This window comes from Zosterops lateralis (genome assembly GCF_965231275.1).
Source record: "Zosterops lateralis genome assembly, chromosome: 16".
NCBI classification, from domain to species: domain Eukaryota; kingdom Metazoa; phylum Chordata; class Aves; order Passeriformes; family Zosteropidae; genus Zosterops; species Zosterops lateralis.
The window spans coordinates 13,333,398-13,361,254 of record NC_139776.1 but is presented as its reverse complement, the minus strand read 5'-3'; the positions used below and the strand labels follow the sequence as shown (position 1 = coordinate 13,361,254).

Genomic DNA, 27,857 nt, shown 5'->3' with positions numbered 1-27,857 from the left:
CCAGAGCTGCATTTTCTAACCAGGATTTGCCACTCCACACCATGCTGGTGCAGGACCACATGGCTGAGCCTGAATCACAAGGTTCTCTTCACCCCTCACACTTATTTCTTCTTTTTCTGGAAAAATCTCCAGTTCTCTCATGATTTCCCCTTTTGCTACACCCACCTATAACCCCAACATTGATTTTAGTCTTTTCCTCCCAACCTCACACCTTCCAACTCCTGAGTCAGCCCCTCAGTCTCCTCACCATGAGACTGGCATCAAAATTATGGCAATTCATAAATAAAACACATTTGGGGACCTTGTTATTTGGTTTTGGGTTCCTGAACCTGCAGGGCACTCCTGATGTACCTTTTCATGTTTCCCCTTCTGCAAGCAGAAGCAACAACTTAATGAGTTTCTCCTGCATTCCTCTGACTCCAGTCTAGGGCTTAAATGCAAATCTTCACCTCTTGTGGAAATAATGATAAATTCTCTCAAGCTGAGGGCTCACTGGCATCTGTAACATGCTCCACATGCCACAGACCTCTCCATGTCCCACCTGTCCCTCCTGTTCCCTTGATCTCCTAGTTGTCCTCCTCAGAACAGGCTCCCTTGGGATTTCCCCTGGCCACCTCCTTGGTTCACCTCCATTTGCCACCCCAAGGGCTTCCCACTTTCTTCTTCTCTCCCTTCTACAACCATTCTTGTCTTTCCCTGAATTATCCCTATTCCCTGTTTTTCCCCCACACCCAGCACCTCTGTGCTCACTCCTGCTCCCTGGCTGGAGGGGGGTGCTCCTCTTGCCACCCCTCCTGTGGTTAAAGCAGCTACTGCCCACCCCTCCCCAGGTCCAACACCTGCACAGGTGGGACTATGCCCAGGAAATCTCCCACATCACCACAGGCACTGGCCAACCTTGGGGCCCCCACTGTCCGAGGGGCACTGGCAAGGGAAAGAGCCCTTGGGAGAAGCTCTGGATGTGTAGCAGTGCCCAGGCTGCTGGGGGCAGGCACAGGGAGCTCAGGGCAGTGCCTGGGGGGTGCTGGAGGGCAAACACCAGCCCGGAGACCTCACTCACTGTGCTTAACACCTACCTGTACAAGGCAGAGGCTGCTCTCTTCAGCCCTTTGGGTCTGTTGGGTTTGGGCTCCCCGGCCATGTTGATGTCTGCAGGGAAGGGACACACAGCTGTGACATGGCACATCCCTGACCACCTTCACCCCTCCTGGGCACGGAGCTGGGCTGGATGCACACAGCCCTGCCAGAGAGACATGAGCTCCTCCACACCTCCCACACATTCACACCTGCTTCTGGCATGTCTGGGGCCTGCTGGGGCTCCACAGCAAGGTGAATAAACCCTGACACTTGGCAAACTTCTTCCCTTGGCCTTCCAGAGCCACTCACCATTCCCTGAGCAGTCAGCACCCTGCACATGGCCCACTCCACATATACAAATCCAGGACAGCTTTCTTGGGAGAGTTTGGTGTGATAAGGCAAAATCCAAACCTGCTGCATGGTGCTACTGCTGAGCATCCACCCCTTGATCCTTTGGGAGTAACAAGGAACACTGGGAACGAGCCAGCCAGGCACTGCTGTGGATCTGGCTGTGGTCAACTCCGCACAGGGTACCCATGGCTGCAGCTGCTCTTGGGGGAGCATCTTCTGCCAGGGGAGGGGAGAACGAGCTCCTCTAATCCCCTGAGGAAATGTCACTCCTTGGCCATGGTGCCAAACGTGCTTTTGATGTGACGCAGCCAATTTAATGGAGCTGCTGAGAGCCTGGAATCCCACATCAGGTGTGGAGCCAGAACTCAGGGAGATGAGCAGTGGAAAATGCCCCACTGCCTTCTCTAATCAGCCCTAAACCCTGTTGGTTCTTCAGGTCCTGTGTGTATGAAGAGGTGTCAGACCTCTGGGTGTGTCAGATCTGAGCTGGGCAAGACAGGATTTCCTCATGTGGACCAGCACTGTCAAGCCCATCATGAAACCATGTTCCTCAGTACAGCAGGAATAAAGACAAAGAAGCATTTTTATAAAAAAACCCCTCATATATCAAAAATCCAAGTAGTGGAAGGTGCGGGAATGGAAGACGAGCTGCCAAGTCCATGGGGTTGGTAAGAACCCTCTTCATCAGCTGGTGTGAGGCCAGTGATCTCCAGGAGCTTGGAGGAGCCACACCTGTGTTTCTAGAGAAGTCTGGGAGGATCCAGGAGACTTTTCATCACAGGTGAGTCATCTACTGAACCTATTGGTCCTCAGGGGCCTGTCTTGACCTGCCCTGAGGGACCTGGGGCTGAGAATGTCCCACCCTGGGTACATCCTGCAGCTCCATGGGACCAGTTCCCCACGGGAGCATTGGGATAGACCAGAGAGGTGGTGGGAGAAAAAGATCCCAGAATGGTTTGGGTTGGAAGAAATCTTCCCTGAAAGCCCATCCCATTCTACCCCTGCCATGGCAAGGACATCTTCCACTGTCCCAGGCTGCTCCAAGCTCCATGCAACCTGGCTTTGGACACTTGCAGGGATCCAGGGGCAGCCACAGCTTCTCTGGGCACCCTGTGCCAGGGCCTCAGCATCATCACAGGGAGGAATTTCTTCAATGATGCCTTGCTTTCTGCTACCTGCACCTTAGGGGGCACTCAACCAACCTTTAGCACATCAGGCCATTTAAAACTTCTGTTTTTTTCATGCTTTATGAAGGGACTTTATGAGGAAATTTGGACAGGTGGGTCCACACACCATCAAAATAAAGAGCCTACAAAGTGAGCCAAAGGAACATCCCAAGAAAATCACCCTCAGGAGCACAGGAAGGCTGCAGCAGTGCTGGGATGGGCTGAGCAGGAGGAGCACAGGCTGCACACACAGAACACAACTCTGGAGGGGCATGGACACACTCCCACTGCTCAAGGCCTTGCTGTGCAGTTCCTTGGCTGCCTCTTAGGGTCTGTCAAGAGGCCTTACTCCTGCTGAAGCTGGAGCTTGGCCTCTTTCTCAGCTTGAACAACAAATGCGTGGTTGGCTCAGCCATGACACTGAGTGCTGCTCTAGAGGCACATTCCCATCAGAGCCTGTGTTTTCCTTGCTGCCTCCCTTCCCTCCCTCCACCCTGCCATTCCCAGCTGCAGGAGAGTGTTGAGCCTGGATGGTAAGAGGGCTGCACACGGGCACAGGGCAGGGCTAGCTGCTGCCAGCAGGACCATTTCACACACAGCCACCTTCCTGAGCCTGCTGAGCCACCAAGGCTGCTGGCAGTGCAGGGGAACAGAGGGGGATCAGTCCTTCCCTGCTGCAGCCCAGGACACAACCCTGCACAGCTGCAGCCCCCTGGCCATGAACCCTTTCTGCTGCCAGGATGTGTCTCTCCAGCTGAGGTTTTCTGAGAGGAGCCTTTTCTCATGGCACACCTTTCATCTCTCTCTTCAGCCAAGTGAGCAGGTGCCCCCTGTCTCTTGGCCACAACTCCTCTGTCTGCAGCATCACAAGGAACTCCTGGGTTCCCCAAGGCCCTCTCCATCCTATCTCAGGCTGCACATGTGGGCAACATCTGGGCTGGAAGCATTCCTGGCATGCTGAGCTCTGCCAGTTCTGCAGCTCCTCTCTCTGGAGCTCCAGAGAAGTGAGCAGAAGTTTCTGGGATCTGGATAAACCTCAGAGGAAGCAGCATGGCCTCAGCACAACTTCTTATGTCAGGCTGCTGTGCCAGCAGCAGGGTGGGAATGGGCTGCAAATTGCTTTCCTGTGTGCCTGCTGCCCACAGCAGGCTTGGAAATCACCATTTTTCATTAAAAATCCTGTCCCCAGTTCCAATTCTCAGCTTGGAGCTGGTGACAAGAGCATCTCAGAATATGACACCTCAGAGTAATCTGAATAAGCAAAGGTGCAGCTGAGGGGCGTGGGGAATTTGCTTGTTAGTTCTCATCCCACAGCAATGCAGACATGGGGGAAGTTCTCTCGTTTAACATCTGCTGGCTGAAGTTAGGCTGAGCTGCTCTGGAGATCAGCTCTCCTGACATGGGGACTCTATGCTGGAAGGCATTTTGCATGATGGCATGGACTGTAACACTCTGACCTTGGTGAGACTGATCCAGCCACGTAACAAACTACTTTACACCAAGCAGCTGCCTCTCTTGTTCCTTGCTTAAACTCCACACATTTCCAGACTGGGGTGGGGTAAAAATGCAAGAAAAGCAGCAGGCTGGGGCAGCAGGATAGGGGCAGCAGGATGGGGACAGCAGGCTGGGGGCAGCAGGATGGGGCAGCAGGATAGGGGCAGCAGGATAGGGGCTGCAGGATGGGGACAGCAGGCTGGGGGCAGCAGGATGGGGCAGCAGGCTGGGGACAGCAGGTGGGGGCAGCAGGCAGGGGTAGCAGGCAGGGGCAGCAGGCTGGGGACAGCAGGCTGGGGGCAGCAGGTGGGGGCAGCAGGCTGGGGTAGCAGGCAGGGGCAGCAGGCTGGGGTAGCAGGCAGGGGCAGCAGGCTGGGGGAAGCAGGCTGGGGGAAGTAGGCTGGGGGAAGTAGGCTGGGGCAGGAGGCTGGGGGCAGAAGGCTGGGGCAGCAGGAAGCCGGGGCAGCAGGAGGCTGGGGCAGCAGGCTGAGGGCAGCAGGCTGGGGCAGCACTCACCCAGGGTCTGTCCGGCCAGCACGCGGCCGTTCTCGCCCAGCACGGCGGCGCGCGCGTGCCGCTCATTGGAGTACTGCACGAAGGCGTAGCCCTTGTGCACGGAGCAGCCGACCACGCGCCCGTACTTGGAGAAGATGGTCTCCACGTCTGACTTCTTCACCACTGCCGTGTTGAGGTTGCCAATGAACACCCGCGAGTTGATGGACTTGGGGTCATTCTTGTTGGTGATGTTGCTGGTCTGCACCTTCAAGGACATCTTGGAGGCCTGTGAGGACAGGTGGGGAGTCAGGAGGGTGTGCAGAGAGATTCACAGGAAAACAAATCTCTCGGTGGAGGAGGCAGCTCCTCAATTTCAACTGCTCATAGTGTCACTGTAGTACACCACAGCAACACAAACACTCCGACTTCAGAAGGCTGAAAATGACTCCTTTATTCTCGGGAAGTGTCTCCCCTTTTATACTATTCTACACAGACCAATTCAAATGGTGACAAGAAGACAAACCTCTTCAATCACATTGGTCAGACCAGAGGGACATCAAGAAGAAGTCCCTCCTAGGAGAAATATGTAAACAAATTTGCCATTACCAAAACATGTCTCTTGTTTACAGAAAATTCCCTGGGACAGGAATTTCAGAAAACCAAACATGTCAGGCATGAACCAGTCACAGTGGGACAGATCCCATCTCCAGGAGCCTCTGGGTGTTCAGAGACCACTGGCACAGTCAATCCTAAATTTTTGCTAGAAATTAATTGATCAGGCTGACACCTGGTTGGTTCTGTGCAGGGCCAGGAGATGAACTTTAATGATGCTTGTGAGTCCCTTCCAACTCAGAGTATTCTGTGATTCTGAGGTTGTTTTAAGGGAAGAAACCAAGATTTAAATCCATTTCACATCTAAGTAAAAGCTTTACTACTGCCATACCAAAGCTTTCACCTCTCTATGATAAGTCACAATTCAAAGAACTCTTTTTGAAGCAGTCTGCATCCAGCACCTTGGTTCATGCCCACTTTCCAGGTTTTTCCCAGCCAACATCTCCCAGCCCAGCCCAGCCCTTACCATGCACAGGGATGGGTTTGTCCCTGTGGGGCCACACTTGCACCGGGGAAGGGGAGTTGGGATTTCTGGATATAAATGAAGAGACTGAAGCAGTGATCAGCCCATGTGCTCCTGCTGGCACCTGCGCTGCTCTGCCTGCTCCAGGTTTTGGGCTGGGTTTTGTGCGAACAGGAGGTGTCACTGTTGGCTCAGAAATCACCACCACATCGGCTGGGAGCCACTCCAAGCCCTTTCCCGCGGCTGCAAGGCAGGATCCTCCTCCTTCATGGCTCGGGTAGCTCATGGGCAGCCACTGGGAACAGGTTTGCCCTCTGAGCATGAGGGACAGGGCTGGAAATCGTGAGAAATCCCAGGCAGTGGCCTGTCTGCTCAAACTCCAGCAAAACCCACAGATGTCCAGAGAGATCAGCTTGATTTCCACCTTCCAGACCCAGAGGGTTACTTTGGGATCCCTGCTGTGCTGCACACAGAGGTGTGGGATTTACCTGGGAGCTGTGCAAAGTGTTTAGTGATGCACATTGAGGTGCTGCTCTTCCCCAGCCCCTTCCAGCAGCAACCACAGCTGCTCCCACTCCCAAGGGCAACACCATCAGGGTGTCCACAACTTCTGGAGGGCCCCAAGCCTGGCACAGGGCTTGCACTGCTACCACAGGGCCTGATGTCCCCTGCCTGGTGTCCCCTGCCTAATGTTCCCTGCCTGGTGTTCCCTGCCTGGCATCCCTTGCCTGGTGATCCCCAGCACCTCCCCTGGTACTGCCTGGCTTTGGGGTTTTGGCTCTCTGGGCTCCAAGCCCACGTCTGACCAGCCTGGCCCGAGGTGGGGACAGTGGCAGCTGCCTGCCTGCACTGGTGCAGCCCCTGTGGACACTGTCCCCTGGTCCCCAGCCCTGGCAGGCTCTGCTGCCCCAGCCCAGCCTGCCCAAGGCACTGACAGGGCCCTGTGGGATGTTCCAGCTTTGCTGAGCCCTGAGCCACAGAGTTCCCTTTCCTGCACTCCTGCCCCAGGCAGGCTGAGCCTGGCAAGAAGCCACAATATTTTGGGGTTGCATCCAAGACCTTTCAAACCCCCAGTCCTGCTTCTTCCTTGTGCTCTCCTGCACAGAGATTCCCCACAGGACATGAAAATCTCTGGTTGCTTCTCTCTCCTCTGCTAGAGGGGAGAACATCATCACAGCCATCTCACCCTTGCCAGGGGAGCCTGGTTTTGGCTCCTTAGGGGTGGATATTTTCCCTTTAGAGCTCCCAGTCCCTTAGGATCTGCTCCTGCCACAGTCCCACCCTGCCCGAGGGTGCCCACACAGAGCAGCATTGCTGTGTTAGGGCTCAGCAGCAGAGCTCCAAACCCCAGGATCTGAAATTCCAGGACAAGGACATAGGAGGAGACTGCCCCATCCCCACAGGCAGAGGGTATTTGCAGCCTGACCCAGGAGCCACAGGATGCTGAACAATCCCCCAGCAATAGGCTCTGTGCCCAGCTGCCAGGGGCACACCTCCACCTTCCCACCTGGGAGCACAGAGAGCTGCACACTCCATCCCTTTCACCACTTAAAGCCAGACCACACAGAGCACTGGAGACACCTGGCAAGTCTGAGCCTCTCTGTGAGGATGTGACTCCACAGTAAATCTCCTCTGGCTCCAACCCCTGCGACTCCATTAACCTGCCACTGAGGCTGGAAATAATCTTCCTGCTAAATCCAATCATAAAAAAAAAAAAAAAGTTAGACTTTGTCTGAGTCTGGCTCATATTTTCTCTTTCACACTTACAGACTGAAAGAGCCAGAGACTTTTGTTTTATTACTTTAAAACCAATTCCTGGCAGGCAGAGTTTTCCTAAAAACACTGGGAAAAATAGCCAAAGGACAGGACTTTTAAAGGAATCTAAGTGAATTCAATTCTCAACCTTTGGTAAGTGGTGCTCCAACTTCCACCCCTACATCAGCCCTTGTTTAATGCTCTCTATTTGAACTTATTTTTGCAGTGTCACCTGGAAGAGGTGCAGATGAGGAGAAATGGAGGCTTTTCCCAGCTCTTTGGTCACTCTGGGTACCCACCTTAAACCTTTAGGACTTGTTTCACAGAAATCCTGAGCATCTGCACCAAGCCCAGCTGGAGGCTGCTCCAGTGCCCAGGGAATCTCCATCCTGAATGTGCTGGGAGTGGCTGAGGCTGTGCAGGACCTTCAGAGAGCCTGCAGACTTTGGGGTGTCTGCAGCCCTGGGTGGCCTCACTGCCCCGAGGACACATCAGACCTGCCCTGAACCCACAGAGAGCCCTCGTGTCCCTGGGGATTCAGCAATGTCACACAGGGGACTCCAGCACGTGGCTTTACACCTGGTGACTCCTGGAGTCTCCAGCTCCTGAAACCTCTATCTTCTTCTTTCAGAGCCTGCCTGCCCTGGCACCTCTTTCCCCCACGCCAGGCCATGCCACGGGGACACCCTTGGTCCCTCTAAGCTGCTTCCCCTCTACAGGATGCACTCCCACCTTCCCATCCTCATCTGGTAGAGCCTGGGCAAGTCTCCAATCCATTTTCTACCCACCCGCGGCCCTCCTTTCCCCCAGACCTCAGAGAAATTCCCCTAGTCCCTGGGCAGAGTCTGAGCCCTTCTCCCCCATCCTTGGAACCCACCATCCACAGCTTGCCCTGCCCTAGGGCCTGGATCCCACCTGGATGTCAGGGTGTTGCAGGACTGTGTCCAAAGCTTTCCTGAAGTTAGGACAGACACCAACCACGTCACTTTGCCACACAAATAAAGTTGCTTGGTCAAATTTCCAGGCCTGTGTCTGCTGCAGGCACTGCTGAGGAATGTTCTCTTCCTCAAAATCAGACACAGCCCTGGCTCTGCCTTCACACCCCAGCACTGAAGAGCTTCACTGCTGCTACCCCCCAGTCCCAAATCAGGCAAAGCCCAAGGACGAACCAGCCCAGTCAGGTATTATTTACATGAGCCTGAAGCTCTGCCCAGCTGTTTGCAGCTGCAAAACCCAATTACATCAGGGGCTGAGCTCCTTTAGGCTGTGCAGGAGGGATGTGGGTTAAGGTGCCCCTGGGCCTGGGCTGGAACAGGCTGGCTGCAGCATTCAGGTGGGATGTGGGGAGGGTGGGGATTTCCCCCCCAATTCCATGGGCCCTCAGCAGGTGCCACATGAACCAGCTCTGCAGCTGTCAATGGACCCTTCCCCATGTGGGTTTGCTATTAAAAAAAAAAAAGATCTGGGTGAAGCTGAGGTGTGAGCAGGAATGTACCAGATGGATCTTCACTGGGAGAAGGAAATCTCCTAAGGCATCTCCCAAGATGAAGATTTTGGCTGCCGTGGACTTGGGGGGTTGGAAAATGGGAATCTGTGCCTCCCCCAGGTCCCTGCTGCCCATCCCCACCCACACCCTCCTTGTCTGGCTCCTGTGACTTTCCCCAGCTTCCTGCAGCTGGGCCAGCATGTGCTGGGCTTGTTCCCTGTGCTGTGTCCTCTCCTGCCCACCTGGGAGGCTGGGACCAAACAATCCCATAAAGCTGGACATGGGATGAGCAGCTTCCAGCCCTGTGGAAAGGGCTTTATCAAGCCTTCCCTATGGGTAACACACTCTGCACTGCAGGGACAGGGATGGAGCAGGGAGCTCATCCCTGGGAATGCCCAGTGTCACCTCAGGACACAGCAGGCCTGTGCAGGGGACGTGCCTGGGCTGATGGAGATGGGACAGGGCCACCAGATGGCCAGGCCAAGGTCAGGGAAGGTGATGGCCATGCTGCTGGGAGGGCTGGGCTGGGAGGGAGGCAGTGGGACCATGTCTCTGCAGATGGAGCTCTCCAGGGCCATCTGCCCATGCCCTGCTGGCCCTGCCCAGGCAGGCAGCAGAGATTTGGCAGCAGAGAGAAGGGAAGGCCAAGGCTGGGGAATTTGGAGGGTTTGGGCCCCATCACTGGTGTCTCACAACCCCTGGGCACTGTGTGTGCCAGTACCCAGCACTCTGCTGCTGCCACAACCAGCCAGGCATCCCCTGGAGAAATCAGCCTCCTTTCCTCCTCTGCCCCACTCATCTGGGATTTCTTCTTAAACACAGCAGTCACTTGGCACCACTTACTGGCCTCTTTACTGTAACAACTGGAAAAGGGCATTTTAACCATGGATGTTAATATTTCATACTCCCTCTCCCTGCATTCCATCAGGGAATGTGTGTCCAGGTGAAATCCAGCACAGCCATCAGCTGGCAAACAGCACAGCTCCACAGCTGGGGAGGAGAGTGGCCTCTGCAGGCACCATCACTTGGATACACCATGGAACATCCAGCAGGGCTGAGTCAGAACTCGGTGATGTGTCTGGTCAGAAACACCAACACAGCACACACACATTCCTGGTAATTGCAGGATATTCCAATAACCATTGCTGCCATCAGCAGGTGCATTTCCACAGCTCGGATTTCACCCTTCATCCCCCATCCCACAACTGCCACGAGATGGACTAGAGCTGGAAATCAGACAAAGGCAACAAGGAGTAATACCTGGACATGAATAAACAAACGTGGAAAGGGGTTCTTCACCTCTAGGATGCCAGAGAACATCAAGGACAGAGTATTAGGATTATCCCTATTTTCTGCAAGGGAAACTGAGGTCCAGACAGGAGAGGTCTGGGGTGGAGAGGTGTGTGCCCCCAGCCTCACCAAAGCTTCCAGAGATATTGCAGTAGCACTCCCAGACCCAAATACCCACAGACACAAGGAGATTTAAGGATGAGATTGCCAGGAGTAAGATTTCTCCTTCTACACTTCCTTCCTTCTTTCTACCCTTCCTAGAATCACAGAATCACTTGAGGAGGAAGGGACCTTAAAGTCCATCCCATTCCACCCCCTGCCATGGGCAGGGACACCTTCCACTGTCCCAGGCTGCTCCAAGCCCTGTCCAGCCTGGCCTTGGACACTGCCAGGGATCCAAGGGCAGCCACAGGTTCTCTGGGCACCCTGTGCCAGGGGCTCCCCACCCTCCCAGGGAACAATTTATTCCTAATATCTAATCTAAACCTACTCCCTTCCCCTTTTCCTTGCTTCTTTCTTTCCTTCCCTCCCTCCTGCCTGTGCCATCCCCTCTGCCCAGGCAGAGTCCCTGTGAGTCTGCAGGGGACAGCAGTGAGGCCACACACGGTGACCCCCGGAGCATCTGGGGACATCCTCTGCAGCCAGGCTGGGCTTTCCAGCACCCTCTGACCACCATCCCTGCAAGCTGACCCTCCACACACCCCTGGAGCTGGGATTTACCCGAGATTCTCCAGGGGTTCCTCCCTCTGGGCACAAGGACACCTCTGTGCCACTGCCAGGTGAGAAGAAAATACAACAGGGACTAACTGAGCTTTGCACCCCAGAAATTCAAGGATTCCCTGTGCCATTTCTAAGGGGTGGTGAGGAGCACTCCAGGGTCCCAGTGAGCTCCCACAGCCCAGGACAGGCTGTGCCCACCTGCACATGCCCTTGTTCCATGCTGGGAGGGATGGATGCCAACAAACTCCTCTCCCTGCCTCTGCTTCTCCTCTCTTCCTGTGACAGCACACCTGGCAGCAATGTCACACACTGTCCCTGCTGCCGACAACATGCAGGAATCCCTTAAAAATCCTTCTATTCCACAGGAAGAGCTCAGGGCTGGCACTGGTGTCCTGATAAGCTGTCCCCTCCTGCTCTCAGTGCCTTGTTTCCCAGATTAGCTGGTTAATTGAGAGCCAGGTGGCTGCAAACCCCAGGGGCCGGGTGAGTGACGAACTGTCATGGCAGGGGAAGGGAAAGCAAAAAGCAAACCCAGGACTCCTGCAGGAGCTCTTTGTGTCACTGTGACAGCAGCAGCCGGGCTCTTGTCCCCCCCCCAATCACATTTGCTCACAGGAGGGGAGATGTGGTTTTCCATCCTGCCCACATCTCCACCAGTCACACGTTTTTCCAGCTCAGAGGTTTGATAAATGCAGACATCCTGCACTGGGGCACAGGGACAAACTGGTCCCTGCCAGGTTTGGGGCAAATTTGACACTTGGGGTATTAGGAAATGCACCAGCAATCTGTGTCTTGCCAGCATGGATGGGTGATCCAGCCTGTGGTGCTCCAGTGGGAGTGGGGTGCACCTTGGCCAGGTCTTTCTAACCATCTCAGATCCTCCTGTGCAGGGCAAACTCCAGCCCTGACCTCACTGCTCTTTGGAGGTTGGCCTTACTGCTTTCATCCCAAACCTTCCACATCCAAACATCTTTCTTGCCACTTGCAAGGGAGGAGCACAAAAATTTTTTGGAACTTGATGGGGACAAAAACCTCTGTTGTGACAGGACACAGGAGAATGGTTTTAAACTGAAAGAGGGTCAGTTTCTGTTAGATATTAGGAAGGAATTGTTCCTGTGAGGGTGGGCAGACCCTGCCACAGGGTGTCCAGAGAAGCTGTGGCTGCCCCTGGATCCCTGGCAGTGCCCAAGGCCAGGCTGGACGGGGCTTGGAGCAGCCTGGGACAGTGGAAGGTGTCCCTGCCCATGGCAGGGGGTGAATTGAGATGAGCTTTGAGGTCCCTTCCCACCCAAACCATTCTGTTTATATGAACTTAAAGGCTAAACCAGCAGCATTACATTGGAAGACAAAGATCCAGCACAGGAGTGATTTGCACTTTCTTGCAAGCAGCCAGACAGATGAGTTTCAGGGAAGCCTGGGCACTTAACAGCCCCTACAACAAACTGGCACAACTGTCCCACAGGGGAGATCTCACTTGGGGCACCCATCAAGCTTCTCCTTGGCTCTGAGGGGTTTAGGAGAAACACAGAACGGTTGGGTTGGAAGGGACCTTAAAAATCATCTGTTCCACTCCTCTGCCACAGGCAGGGACACCTTCCACTGTCCCAGGCTGCTCCAAGCCCTGTCCAGCCTGGCCTGGGACACTGCCAGGGATCCAGGGGCAGCCACAGCTGCTCTGGCCAACCTGCTCCTGTTTTGTTTTGGTTTTGTTTTCCTTTAAGCTGAAAAAACAGTTTTGAAAACAAACACAGCCAGCTGTGAGACAGGATTGCCCTGCCCAGCTCCACTGGCAGCACAGAGCTGCACAAGCCCTGGGCAGCACAGTCCCCACCACCTCCAGTGCCAATCATTCCTCCCTGGAGAGCCCTGAGTAATTTCCTAGCAAGTCCCCCAACACTAGAGCTAGGCTGGAAGTGCTGGTTTAATATCCAACACAAACCCTGCACTCTTTTCAATAACTCCTGAGTCCCCAGCAAGTCCTGCACACAAACCTGGAGGGCTCAGCCCTCCCCACAGAGAGCAGGAAGATCCTGCTCACTGCTGTGTGCTCCAATAAACAGAATAAACTGGGAGGAAACCAGTGCTTGGGTTTTCTGGGGAAAACAGCTTCAATCCTCCCAAACATGAGTGTTAAAGGACTGGGAAGTTATTAAAAAAGGGGGCAGACAAAGATGCCACGATTATTAGACTGGTTCTGCAGGCCCAGGGCTGTCTTTTGGGGAAATATTTGCTGTGTTCAGAGCTGGAAGGGCTGGAAAGCTGGAGATGAGCTCAGCAGGAGCTGACTGTGAAGCTGTGGGGTCCCTTTGCAAACCTTGTTTCTCCTGGAAGTGCAACCAAGAACACCCCAGTTCAGGAGGATCCTTTCACTGCAGGCAGAGCAGGTCCCTGGGCCCCTCGAGGGCCATTCTGGGCTGTCCCCGCTCCCACCAGACAAGAGGCTCCTTCCACAGGCCCTGTGAACTCTTCCCAACACCTCCCCACCTTGCTCACCATGGAATCAGTAAGGTTGGGAAAGATCTCTGAGATCATCAGGCCCAGCTCCCCCTAAACCACACCCCCAAGTGCCACAGCCACAGGTTTTCTGATCACTTGCAGGGATGGTGACTCTGCCCCTGCTCTGGGCAGCCTGTCCCAATGCTTAACAACCCTCTCCATGAGGAATTTTCCCCTCACATCCAATCTAACCCTCCTGTGGCACTGCTTGAGGCCACAGCACTGGCCACCTGTTCAGCATCCCACCTGTCCAGGCTCTGTCAGTGGCAATCCCTGCCCTCCTGGTCCTGTGCAGGGGCACCTGGCTGTCCCCTACCCCCTCTCCATGGCCAGCCCACCCCACCAGGGCTGTGTGGCTGAAGCAGAGATGCAGCAGGCACCAATGCAGCCCTGCAGCCCCTGTGCATCCCGAGGTACCCCCTAGGAATGAAGGCCCTGCATGTCCTGCCAAGGGACACAGGCTCCCCTCCTGAGCAGGCTCAGGCTCAGCCCAGCTGCCAGCCCTGTTTTCCCTGGCAGAGTGAAATGCTGTGTTCACACCTGGCCTGCAGGGTCAGCTGTCACTCCTCAGGCTGGGGACAGCCCCAGGGACAGAGGCTGTGATGTCCCTGCACCCCCTAGTCATGGCAGAGCTCCCAGACATTCCCAGACATCCCTGCCTCTGCAGGCACCTGGACACCCCCAGGGAACTGGGGCTCCCATCCCTGTTTATAACCTGACCCCACTGCCTGCCCCACTCAGTTTATGGGGTGGGAGATGGGGCAGCTGCTCCCCAGCCTGATCCTCCTCCCCTGCTCAGGTGGAAGCTGCACCATCCCAAACTGGGTCTGCAAACATAAGGGGAGAGCAAAGAGCCAGGTCTGGCTGATCAGGGCACGTCCTGCAGGACGTCAGCAATAATCCAGGCTGCCCCAGAGCAGATGTGGCTCTGCAGGAGGGGTGGCTCCAGGCCCTGATCCTGATCCTGCCACGGCTGATGCACGGGGAATTGGCACTGGGAGCATCCTGGCCTGGAGCTGCTCCAGCACAGTGTCACCAGGCACCTGGGCTGGTGTCACCTGTGTTGCTGCCCCTGTGCCAAGGGCAGGAGCAGCTCCTTTAACCCCTCTTGTTTGCAGTGATGTCCCCACAGATTTGGGGTTCACTCCTGGCTGAGGCAGGGCTGTGCCCGGACACTGGGGACAGAACTGGCTCCCTCCCAGTCTTCCTCCTGCTATGCAAAGAGCCTCTTTTAATTTTTAATTAAAACAAGTAATTTCAAACTGCAGAAATCCTGCCAATCCTTTGAAAAGCTGGCTCTGTTTAAATTTCTGAAATCCTCCATAGCGGAGCCATAAATAATCAATAGCTGTTTAAATAAGCATTTAATCAGCTGTTAAAGGTACAATAGTCACAAAGTCTATCAGGTCAGCAGTCAGTTTATGACTCTGGCTTGTTACCATCTGTCCTATGTATTATTTATGGCTGTAGAAGTTTAAAAATCTATTCATTAGAGCATTAAATCCTCCCTAATAAGTGTGATAAAGGATGACCTAGAGCTGGACAGTGAGAGCTGTCCAAGCAGCCCCTGCTCCTCACCCTGCCTTGTCTCCACACATCTGGGGCTGCCTCAAATGCTGCACAACTCCCTGCACAGGGATGGGCTCACCCTAGAGCTGCTCCTCTGCATCTCCTTTGGAGACAGTGTTTTACCTTAAAGAACCATGAAATAGTTTGGGTTGGAAGGGACTTTTAAAGATTTGAATTGTTCCATCCCCTGCCATGGGCAGTGACACCTTCCACTATCCCAGGCTGCTCCAAGTCCAACCTGGCCCTGAATATTCCCAGGGATGGGGCAGCCACCATCTCCACCTGCTTGACAAGGCTGAAGTTTTGTCTTTGAAAGGATTTTCTCCATTAAAAAATATATTTTAAATGAAGGCACTTTTCTCCTAGAAGCCCTCCCTCCTCAAACAGGAGCATCCTTTGATTGCAGAATATGCAACAAGTGGAGTTTTCAGGAGTCTCTGCTTCCAGTCATCTCAGAAATCTCTCGTGAACAGACCAACGTTCTTTTTGACAGCAGCAAAATAAATTTTAAAGGTCAATTGAATCAGATAAGCCCAGTCTGGCAGCCCTTTCAGATGCAGAATTCCATGGACAACATTTAGGTTCTGTTTAAAAACAGAAAAAAAATTCTTTGGAGGAAAGAATCTTCAAAAGAATCTTCAAAAGAAAAAAAAAAAAAAGAAAAAAAAAAAAAAGAGGAAAAAAATGAAAAGGAAACAGCAATTAAATAGAATGTCATCCATAATCCCCCCAGTGCAAAACCTGCTGATTACCTACCACTGGACAATACTGCATGCACTAATCTAATTAAAGGCCTTTTTTACAGGCAGCTGAAGCCAGCTCATTAGTGTGTTACTGAGATGCTCATTAATGGCTGGCCATGACTAATTTCTTGAGAATTATTCTTTAATTCTTTATCATTCCCAGCCTAACAGAAAAACACAAGGTTTTCATCCCCCCTCTCCTACTCACATGGGTTCTGATGTTCCTTAATGAACATCCTCCACCAGCCCAACTGTTGTTTTACCAGCAAATGATTTATTTATTTCTGGGGAAAACCAATGGAATTTTTTGGGAAGTTTCTTAGCTGGTAATGAATTGGCATTGCTGCTGCTATCAGCATCCCCTGTCCCCATCCATGAGCCCAGGGCTCTCCTCCTCACATAAATCCCTCTGTCCAGGAGCTCCAGGGCTGGGCCACATCCTCCCCTTCCCAGGCCATGATGGAGGTTCCTGTGGGAAGGGCATGTGGAACTCCCACCACAGGAAAATACTGGACTAGAGGGAAAAATCTGAGCCCCAGGAAGGCCCTCATTTCATGCTGCCAATTAGTTTAATTTAACCCCCTCCAGGGCCACCCTGCTCCCAGAGAGGAGCTGCTGGAGGTGGAGCTTCACTGATGGAATCCCCTTTTTGAGCTTCACTGGTCTCTTAAATCATTATGGTTGAAAAAAGCCTCCAAGATCATCCAAGTGCAAGCATTAACCTTGTCTCCTAAGCAGAGGCCCTGCACTGTGCTGCCACAGCTGCTTCAGCACTCCAGGGCTGCTCTTCCCAGCCAGACTGGTCCTGCTCATCCCCCAGGTCACCTCTGCCAGGCCACGAGGGCAATGGCTGCTCCCTGAGTGAAATCAGGGATTCCTGTCCCTGGGGATTTTAACACAGCCCCAGCTATCAGGAGACTTGGCAAAATCCTGAGCTGAGGATGGCAGGACAGTCACCACCCAGGCCAAAGGGGTCCCAGGACTCAGACCAGACTGATCCTTCAAAAAGCCTGTCCATGTTCTCCTGCAGAGAAAACCTCCTGATTGTCCTCTCACCTGCTGAAGGACTCCCTGACACGGTGTCTTGGGCTGCAATGCAAGATGTAACCAGCAGTGTGTATTCTATTCCCAGCTGTTCAAACCAGCTGGGGCTGAGTTCTTTATCCCTTCCAGGGGATCTCTGCTGCCCATGGGCCATCCAGGCTCACTGCAGGGCTGATCCAATTCCATCAGACCATGGGGAGATGCTCCACCCAGGGGGAGGAGCCCAGCATTCCCACCTGGATCAAACCTGGCATTGAGAACAGCAGCACAGCCTGTTTGCACTGGATTCCCAGAGGAACACCAGAGCCAGCTCAGCACCACTGGAGCTTCAGAGGAAAACTCCACCCTTGTACAGGATCACTGCTCCACCAGAACCACATCTGTCACTGCAGGAGGGCTGGACTGGACTGACACCAACACCCTGAGCAACAACAGGGGGTCAGGTTGTGTTCTGACTCTGGCAGTGGTTTCTTTTGTGTTTGTTTGCTTTTCTGTACTACATTTCTATTTTTTATTTTCCTAGTAAAGAACTGTTCTTCCTATTCCCATATCTTTGCCTGAGAGCCCCTTAATTTCAAAATGATAATAATTCAGGGGGAGGGGGTTTACATTCTCCATTCCAAGGGAATCTCTGGCTTTCCCTGGCAGACACCTGTCTTTCCAAATCAAGACACTTGGGTACCACCAATGTCACACAGGTGCTCCCAGAGACTGGGCTTGCGGCAGGGGGACAGGACAAGGGATGAGGAGCCTCAGGGAGCCTCACTGAGAACCTTTACCAGCTGAGGGTTTTGCCACGGTCCTTTCTTTTCTCTGAGTTAATTACTAGCTATTTGCTTTTCACAATTATTTTAGTCACTTCCAATATGCAGAATGACATGAACAATTAAGACACAAATCTCTGTGAGTGGCTGGGATGTGGCTCCCACTTTATTTCTGGTTGGATTTGCTGAGGTTTGCTTGTCTAAATGCCACCTCTGAGGTTGCACAGAGCTTGGGGAGGCACCTTCTCTCCAGGGAAAGCATCTCAGGTGGGACAGGGAGACCTGGAGAGTGGCTGGGCTGCTTGAGGGGCCAACTACAGCCAGGCCTGTGGTGGGAGCCATTCCTTTTCCTCCTGAAAAACAATAAATCCTGCTCCTGATTTGTCTCTTCAGCTGCACATGGATGTGAGGACTAAAGGCAAGGCTGGTTTTGCACAGGGTGCTGTGCTCCCCTCTGATGCTCTGGGGGTTTCCCTCCCACATGGGCTCTGGGCCAGAGCTGAGATCAAAGCACATCATCTCCTGCTCCATCAGCATCGTGCCAGTCTTGCCAGGATGGGGGGTCAGGGCTGGGGGGCATCCTGGGACTCCCTGCTGGTGCTGCTTTCACCCCTTCACTCCCTGCCAGCCCCTCCTGGGGCCAGCACCCAGCTCCCACAGCAGGGGCTGAGGACACAGACCCCCTTCTAATAAAACAGCAAGATTAGCAGCCCATCATTGCTTGTTGATTATGGTCATTCTTTTCTGTAAATGAAGTTTAAAAGTCATCAACAGATTTGTCAGCTGTGACTTACGAGCCCTTCTTGCTGCAGGGGAGTGAAGCAATGCCAAACCCTCTCCACCAGCACTTCATCTGTTATGTGTGAGAAGTTGCTGTGCTCCAATTACCAGAGACCCTCAGAATCCATAAACAAAGAGCTCCAGAAATGTCCTCACAGCTGCTGGGACCATTCCTCAGAGCTGGCAGGTCCCTGCCACAGCCCCAGGCTCAGGGACCAGCCACATGTGGCTTTATCCATGTGAGCCAAGCCCTGGGCCCAGCTTTGGGAGGTGGATGGAGCATGTCCCAAGCAGGAGATGTGGCTGAAGGGCTGCAGGGGCTGAGGGCACTGGGAGTGTCCCCCATCCAGGGAAGCTGCTCCTGATGAAGATGATGAGGAGTGTGGAGAGCTTGCTGGGAGAGCAGCTGGTGCTGTACACAGTAGTGGGGGGTGCTGGACCTTTCTGGTTCTGCTCTGGGACGGAGGTGCCTCCCCACAGATCATCCTGATAAAGCCAAAATTCCAGGGCAGGGCAGACCCTGTGGGCACCATGCAACTCCTCACCCACATGGGATGCTCAGCTCTGCCCTTCCCATGGGATACTGAGCAGGCTCTCCTCCTGCTCACACTCATATCAGGCCTCAAACACCACGGGCTGCTGGCCCCTGGGTCCTGGCAGGAAGGTAAAAGCTCTCCAGGTCTCTGCAGATCCCTTCTCTAACCCTCTCCCAGGGTCAGCCCCAGTGTGGGGGTTACACACAAGGCTGGAGCCTCCCAGCCTCTCCCAGTGCCACTGGGGAAGGGCACAAAGTGCCTGGGGACACTGGAGAGCTTCTTGTTAACACAACAGCTTATAAAATCAATTAGATCACATTAAATGGCAATTTGGCCTTCATCACACTCAGCCTCCTCTGGGAGAGGGGTAATGGCCCGTGGACATCTCCTGGTTGGCTTTCATTTGTTGGGCCTGGTGGAGGGAGCACTCACAGTGGCAAACCTTGCTTTTCCAGGCAACAAACCTGCCAGTGAAACCAGAGACCAGCTTCTCTCCAGAGTTTCCTCTCCCAGGGCCCTCTGAGGTGTCCTGGGCGAGCCAGAGCAGAGCAGGGATGTGGCACTGCAGCTCTGGGGCTGCCACCATGGACCACAGCAGTGTCAGGAGCTCTGGCTTCCATCTGGCAGTGGCCAACAGCCAACCCTGCCTGTGACAGCAGCAGAGATGACAAAGAACAGCCCCTGACTGCCCTGTGTGTGCCTGGCATCCCCATGCCCAAAAGCTGATCATCCTTTGTTCACCTTCACACAGAAGCAGGCAGGAATTTATCCTATTAAAACAGAGTTAACCCTATTTTCTCCTATTTAACCCAATCACAACTGACCTTTTATCAGCAAACCTGGCTGTCTGGGCCTGAGCCTTCCCCCAGTGATGCACAGACCCCTGGGGCTCACCCAAGGCACTGTGACTTCCAGCTCTGTTAGTTCTCCTGGCTGTGCAGGGCATCTCTGACTGTCACAAAGAGCTGTGAGCAGAAACAGATCTGTCTGGACACGGCTGCTCCACAATTACTCATTTTAACAGTAGCAGTCACTGAGAAAGCAGCAGAAGAAGAATGATTTCGTTTTCATAACCTTGAGTTCCCCCTGCCCTGCTTGGATGAGTCTGCCTCTGTTATTTCCATCCCCCAGGAACACAGACCCCACGCTGCTCCTGCTCCAGAGCCTTTTCCACACGTGCTGAAGGCTCAGTCTCAGCTCTCAGATGCCCAGAGCTTGTTCCAGTGTGATGGATGATGAACCCCCCAGGGAATCTGTGATTAACCCTCATGGATAAACCCTGAGCAGGCAACCCAAACCCATTTCCTCTGGTGAGTACCCATCTGCAGTGCTAAATGAGCTGCTGTGAACTGTGCCCCCTGCTCCTCCACACCAACACAGGGGCCCAGCTCTGACTGGGTGATGAGCTGGAGCTGATCAAGTTGAATGGGGAATTTAAACTGGTTTATGGAATTTCATGGTTCGCTGTAGTGGGATTTCAGCCTTTCCCTCATCTTCCCCCTTGCCAGGGTGCTGATGTGCATGGAATCACCCCCCTGATACACCCACAGCCAGGACACACATGTATCTTTGACACCCTTGGTTGTGTTCTGTGTCTGGGAAAGGCAGGAGGTTTTATATTGTCATGCATTTCTCTTTTATAGAAGACTCTGAGCCATGCCAACACCTCTGTACCACACATGGTTATTGCTTAGGACCCCACTGCTGCACACCGCAAACACCAGAGACAGAAAAATAAAGAAAATTCCCTTTTGAAGGGTTTTCCTAACCCCAGCCCATCCACATGGCTTTTGTTTTGTTAAACCAGTGCCAGCTGCCTGGTTCTTTGCAGGTGGGCTCTGTCACGGCAGGACTTTGCACCCATTTCATGCCTGCACTGGGAACCACTGGTGACCAGCACTTGCTCCTGGAGCCAGGGGATTTTGTGAAACTCACTTTGATTTTGTCAGCCACGACTCCCACGATGCCTCTGCAGTGGAGAACAGCAAAGGTATTCCAAACACTGCAGAATCTTAGGATTATTTGGGCTGGAATATCCTCTAAGATCAGAGTCCAGCTGTTATCCCAGCACTGCCAAACTCGCCCCTAACTCCTGTCCCTTAGACATGGAGGAATAAAGAGAAAAGAGAGTTTATTTTAAAAACTCCCCCTTTTTTTTGTTAAAAACCAAACTAATGAAGAGGGTGAGGGAAGAACTCCTAACAGTTGTGTTTGTCTCCCTGCCCAGAGGACCCCTCACTCCTGAGCAGAGAGGAGGAAATATCCCTGCAGTCACCTCCTCCAGAGATATTTTATTCCTTCTCTCTGTGGCTCACAGGCTCTGTGCCTGGCTGCCAGTTCAGGAGGACATTTCTGACTGGGAGGGCTCTCCATGAAGAGCATTCATACAAGGAGATGAAAACTTCCCCCTTTGGAGCAGCCATGAGAACACCTCAGATGGGAAAGCTGGGAAAAATTCTCTTTATTTCTCTCTGATCTTTAACTTGCCCGTGCCACAGTCCATGTGAGTTGCTTTTTGGGCTCAAGATGAAGCCATGAAGGTTTGCTCAAGGCTGTGAATCACCTGAAAAGCAGCCTGTAAATGCCAGTGATGGCAGTGATATCTGCTACAGATACCTTCTGTAGGGTCATTAGTGCCAATCACCCCACACACAGCCAATATCCCTCTGGTCCAGTCAAGAGGGACAAGTTTTATAGCAAGATCCCGAGCTGGGTTTATAAAGAGGTATTGATAAACTGAGACTTCTTTCAGATGTTTGACTTGGGGCATGTGTTTTCACTCTGAGATCTGAACATTTACCCTGAGACTTGGCTGGGGGCTGCAAGTGCCATAATGGAGCCATGACAACACCCAGGAGCTGCAGGATGAGGCCAAAGTCACAAACACTTAATGCTGGGGTAAATCAGCCTGAGAGGCTTCTTGCTCTGACAGATCCTCTGTTGCTTTTAAAGTGAGGCACATAATCTTCCTAAAAAACCTGCTACCCCTTACGTGCTCCTCTAATATGGAATTCAGGGCAGTCCTGGGGCCTGATTTATACAGGTGGGCAGATTAAGGGATAATTTGACTTAATAAATTTATTCAGCAATTTATCACACACATGACAGCTCATCCACATGCTGCTGTCTCCCTCCAGTTCCGCATCCAGAGTTCTCCCTTTGCCAGCATCAGGACACCCTGGCAGAAGCAGGGGGGTCCAGCTGCCTTGCTAAAGCTTGTGGTAGTTCTAACTCCTCATAAAAAATATCTGAGAATGTGCCTCTGGCTGTTGAACTACAAGTTTTGCCATTTAAAGGATGCTCAGGACCTACTTTCCATTCTCTTTGAGAGGGTGCCCAGAGCAGCTGTGGCTGCCCCTGGATCCCTGGAAGTGTCCCAGGCCAGGCTGGACAGGGCTTGGAGCAGCCTGGGACAGTGGAAGGTGTCCCTGCCCATGGCAGGGGGTGGGATGAGATGAACTTTAAGGTGCCTTCCAGGCCAAACCATTCCATGAATTTATGAATCCAACCCAAACCATTCCACGCTTTTATGAATCCAACACTGTCAAACCACTGAGTGGATTTCTGCAGAAGCTCCATGGCTAAGCCATAGATGACACAATTCATGCCACCATCACATTTCATTCCTGCTCTTCAGAATCAAGTTGTCCATCTGGGCAACAAAACTTCTCTGGAAATTGCACTATTCACTCTATTTAAACCATCAGTTACAGCCTCTGGGAAATGCAATGGAGCTCAGTGAGGAGGAGATGGGCAAAGACAAGCATTAAATAGGTACAGGTGGAAAAACTTCAGCCAAGCTCCAATTTGGCCACCTTGAAGCTCTGCACAGGTTGTGCCTTGAGCTCCTCACATGGAGTTTGTGACTCCTTGTGCCAAAGGAACTCAGCAGCAGCTCCCGGCCCTATGCTGGTGCCAGAGAGCCAACGAGGGGCATGGTCCATCCAGAACATGGTAGAGAGGGCTAAAATCCCCAGAAGGTGGGAGAGAAAAGGTTCAGAAAGAGATCCCTTTCTTCTTAATCAGCTTTCATCTTATGAAATGATCATCCTACCCTGTGGGCAGTGCCCTTCTGTGCTCTCCCCCTCTGCCAGGGCAGAGCAGGAGGGCATTACACAGGAATTTGGGGAGATTTCCACACCTTTACAAAGCTCCCTGCTGCCTCCTGACTAGAGAGATTAAAGGGATTAGAAGCTTATAAATTATGAGGCAGGGAAGTGAGGGGCTTTAGAAAATACCAAGGTCTTAATTTACAAGGAATGTTTAAAAATGAATGGAGTGAGGATTTTCTCCCACAGGAAGGTGGGAAGATTTCATTGTGAGGGAAGGTTATTTGTCCAGTAAAATGGTTGGCCCACCCCATGTGGAAGGACCAATGTATATTTTATGCAGCACAGACAAAAAGCATCTCTTCTTTACAAGTGAGGTGAGGACAGTGAAGGGTGGCAGGAGAGCAGAGGACATGGGTTTATGAACGCAATGAGTAAAGCACTGCTACAACAGTTGGGAAGCACATTTCCACATGAGTAGTTCATTGACAAAAACTGTATTTTGGGGTAGGCTGAGCACTGCTCCCAAAACGCCCCTGTGGAGCACCTGCAGGAGGAGTAAAGTGCAGATATTTTATCTTCACACACACGTGTGGCAGTGTTTTAGTTCAGCACTGGCAACACCTGCTGGGCTCCCTTCTTGTTTTCACCTCCAGCCCTGCCCTGGGAGGGCTGTGCTGTTCCCACACTGATGGCCAGCTGGGGCCAGTTTAGCATCCAGCCCTGCTTAACCCAAAATTTAACTGAGCCTCTAAGAAGGAAGGGGTGGAAAGAGCTCTTGGAGGCTTTCCAAAGAGAGGTTTATGGGTCTGGAAAATGTTCTTCCCTCTCCATTCTCCCCAGGCAGAGAGAAGGGAAGCGCAGGATGGTTGTGCTGCAGAGGCTGCAGATCCTGCCTTTGGCTAACAGCTCCCAGATACTTGGATAAAAGCTCCCCAGGCCTGTTTCTGCAGGTTTCTCCTTAGCCATGAATGCAATTCCTGCAGAAGTAATTCCCAGGGTAGGTTCCTATCTGTGCTGGCCCTTTCAAGTGTGGTTTCCTCAATCTTCAGTCCCTGCTGTCTTGTGTATCCCAGGTAATTCTGTAACACCAGGAAACCAGGCAGTGTGTGCCTGCAGTGAGAGCCTCATTCTCACAGATTCCTGGAATATCCTGAGCTGGGAGGGACCCACAGGATGACCCAGCCCAGCCCCTGCCTCTGCACAGACACCCCAACAACCCCACCCTGGGCATCCCTGGCGGAGTTGTCCAAAGGCTCCTGGAGCTCTGGCAGCCTCGGGGCTGTGCCCATTCCCTGGGGAGCCTGGCAGTGCCAGCACCCTCTGGGGGAAGAACCTTGCCCTGAGATCCAGCCTAAAGGCCCCTGACACAGCTCCAGCCATTCCCTGGGTCCTGCCCCTGACACAGAGAGCAGAGACTGGAGCTGCCCCTCAGGAGGAGCTGCAGCCCCACAGACCCCTGTGCTCCAGGCTGGACAAACCAAGTGCCCTCAGCCATCCTCCTATGGCCCTTCACCACATTTGTGGGTTTGCAGAGATCATCTCCAATGCCCACCATGACAGTGCATGGCTGCACCATTTCTAGAAACCCTCTGAGACCTCAGCAGGGAAAGGACTCACGGTGAGACCCCTGTGTGCAAAACTGCTGGGACAGTTTGGAGGGGCCCCTGCCTTGGAGTGTCTGTTCTGCTTACACTTCCCTTACCACAGCATTCCACAGTGGTTTGGCTTGGATGGACTTAAAGCCACCCAGTGCCACTCCCTGCCATGGGCAGGGACACCTTCCACTGTCCCAGGTTGCTCCATGCTCTGTCCAGCCTGGCCTTGGGCACTTCCAGGGATCCAGGGGCAGCCACAGCTTCTCTGGGCACTCTGTGTCTCCCCACCCTCCCAGGTGGTCACTTATGCCAGGGGCTCCTCTGCCCAGGGTGCCAAGGGTCCCAGGAGAAGGAGGGGTGGTATGTAATGGCCAGGCAAAAAGCCATTTTGGATGATTTTTGATGTCTCTTATCTCCCACAGAACAGAGTAGAGCTGGAGTCACACATTATTCTGGAGTTCACACATTATTTCTGCTCGTAAAATCTACCCGAAGTCCAGACATTTCAGTGCAGAGTGGGGAGTAAACATGACATCTGAAGGGAAGGGGAAAGTGAGGAGGGTTTGGGTCTCTGTAATTAACCTTGTGACTCTTGTGAATGGTTGACAATCTGAGAGTGTAAGTTCTGACACACATTTTTATGTAGTTCAGCCTCCCCTGCAATGCCATAAACCATAACAAAACCAGGGCCATGCCAGAGGGTATGACTTGGAGTATTAAACCTGTTAATGTACTTAAACTTCAAAACCCCTGTGCAAAGTTAAATTAAGGCAGATCAGGACTCTTAATGGAAGTCAGCAGTTTCCAGTGCCTCAATTAAATTCCAAAATCCCACCCATTAAGTGGAGAAGGTGGGAAGCAAGGATGCTCCACTGGGGTTTCCAGGTCCCAATAGCTTGACCATGACCATGACCATAAGGTCTTTGGAGCCAGTTTGTCCCTCAGACCACCTGCTCTGTGCCTTGCAGAGAGGGGCTGTATTTCCTAAACTGCTCCATGGTTCATTCCTGCAGAAAAATCAATAATCACTGTAATCACACCCTGGAGTGCTCCTGATATGGTTCTCCTTCATTCCCTAATTTTGGAGGTGGATGTTGCTGCTTTCTGTAATTTGCTCCTGATTTATTTCTGAGGTTGTCACCAGTTTATCAGCCGGTGTGGCCAGCAGGAGCAGGGCACTGGTCACCACTCTTCACTTGAATCCTGGGATGGTTTTGGGCTCTTCATGACAAAGACATTGAGGGCTGGAGCATGTCCAGGGAAGGGAGCAGAGCTGGGGAAGGGGCTGGAGCCCCAGGAGGGGCTGAGGGAGGTAGGAAAGGGGCTGAGCCTGGAGAAAGGGAGGTTCAGGGGAGACCCTGTGGCTCTGCACAAGTCCCTGACAGGAGGGGACAGCCGGGGGGGTCGGGCTCTGCTCCCAGGGAACAGGGACAGGAGGAGAGGGAACAGCCTCAGGCTGGGCCAGGAAAAATTTCAGTTTGAGAATAAGGAAAATTTCATCACTGATAGAGTGGTCAAGCACTGGACAAGCTGCCAGGGCTGTGGTGGAGTCCCCATCTCTGGAGGGATGTTCAAAAGCCCTGTGGATGTGACATTTGGGGACAAGGGTCAGTGGTGGCCTTGGCAGAGCTGGGGAATGGTTGGACTCCGTGGTCTTGGAGAGCTTTTCCAAACTAAATGAAATCTGTGACTGTCTCACGTTCCAAACAGCCTCTGTCTGCCTCAGAGGATTGCTGGTGGCCCTGGGACCTTGGGGGTGGCTTTTGTGCCCCTCTGCCCCTCCATGTACCCAGGGTGTGCCCACAGGTCCTGCCCGGAGCCAGCAGGGCTCATTCCCCAGCCTGAGCACAGAAAAGCTGCTGATTCAGAGAGGAGGCTCCAGTAACCAGGACACTGTGACTTGACAGAGCACCTCCCAAACTTTCCAGGCTCTGGGTGAGATTTACAGAGCACTGGAAGTATTTCTTGTGGAGCAGAGGAGTGAAGGCAGCGAGCGCAGGAAGCAGCATGATCCATCAGCAGGGGAGAGCCAGACAACTGATCTGTTTGCTGCAATTCCACTTACAGCCAAGAAAAATGAGCCATCATCACAGGAATTATGTGTGGCAGGGAAGGACAAACTGCTCTAATCAAGTCAACAGTGGTTCAGATAACTCCTGGAAGAACCCTGGCACCCAGCTCCGTTTGGAGGGAGATATTGGGCTGGGAGGATGCTCCTGGCAGGACAGCGAGGCACAGACACTGCACAGCCTCCCCTCCTCCAGGATGGATAAATAAGCACTCAGGAGGCAATGCAATGCACCTCCAGAATACTGATTCCCTGGTGCTAATATTTCCTGGCTCCCTGCTACACAGCCAAGGCGATTTGATTTAAGCCAAAACATAAATAAAGAACTTCCCAACTGTAGGGTGAGGTGAGGCAGAAGAGGATGGTGGGGAGGAAATATGGGAGCAATGAAAACTAAAGCTTATCATGCAAGTTGCTGAGACTGACTGGCTCCCAGAAATGCCTAACTGGTTCCTGAAGGCAAAGCTTTCATCTGGGTCTCCACTGCTCTGTTATTTTCCTCAAGAGAAGTGCGAACCTCGGGGTCAACACCTTGAAACTCCTTTCAAGTTTGCTGATCTGAGCAGCAATGAACTTCCTTCTGCCCCTGTGTTGGCACAGAGCAAACCCCAGACTCTGAAAGGCTTTTTAATTCCAGGTTCTAAGGTCCTCATCATCAGAAGGATGTGGAGTTGCTGGAGAGAGTGCAGAGATGCTCTGAGAGCTGGAACCAGGCTGGGAGAGCTGAGGGTGCTCACCTGGAGGGGAGAAGGCTCCAGGGAGAGCTCAGAGCCCCAAGGAAATAACAAACACCCTCACTTAGGGATAAGCAGGGCCATCAGGACTCTGCAGTGCTGAGCAGACATCCCTCTCTTAGAGCTCATCTGGTCCTGCCCAGGGGAAGAACAAGGCTGCTGTGCCCACAGCTCCCCAGAGGGTTTGCCAGAGCATTCCCTGAGCCAGGCAGCACTGGCTCTCCTCACAGCTCTCCCTGTTGCTGTGATGTACGACATCTGGGAACTCTCATCTATCCACTGGGCAGGCTCATTTATACAGTGTTTGAGAAATAGATGGTGTATGAAGTGCAATTTGGTGTTGTAGCAGAGCTCTGTCCCCCTTGGGGTGTCAGGGCATTTGATTAAAGCCCTTTTATGGGAAATCAATATTTTCCTCATTATAACTTTCATTCTCAGGCCTAAAAACTACTGAGATGGACTTGTAAGATGCTGCACTACATGCATGCACACACGGGTCTATTCATTAGGGGACTAATCCCACAGCATTTGTTTTTCTTTCATAAGCTCTGACAGAGGGAAACAAGC

General features: G+C 52.9%; 1 protein-coding gene across 7 annotated transcripts in view; it reads right to left on the bottom strand.

The window, feature by feature from the left end:
* Positions 1-27,857, bottom strand: part of RALY (RALY heterogeneous nuclear ribonucleoprotein) — a 115,274-nt gene that overhangs the window by 13,312 nt on the left and 74,105 nt on the right. For all 7 annotated transcript variants that reach the window (XM_083873075.1, XM_083873076.1, XM_083873078.1 and 4 more), the window contains 2 exons: positions 4,605-4,869; positions 1,077-1,149 (listed from right to left, as the gene is read on the bottom strand). In XM_083873075.1, the coding sequence (XP_083729201.1) occupies positions 1,077-1,149; positions 4,605-4,860 (329 nt within the window). In that variant the 5' untranslated portion in view covers positions 4,861-4,869. The remainder of the gene's footprint in view (positions 1-1,076; positions 1,150-4,604; positions 4,870-27,857) is intronic.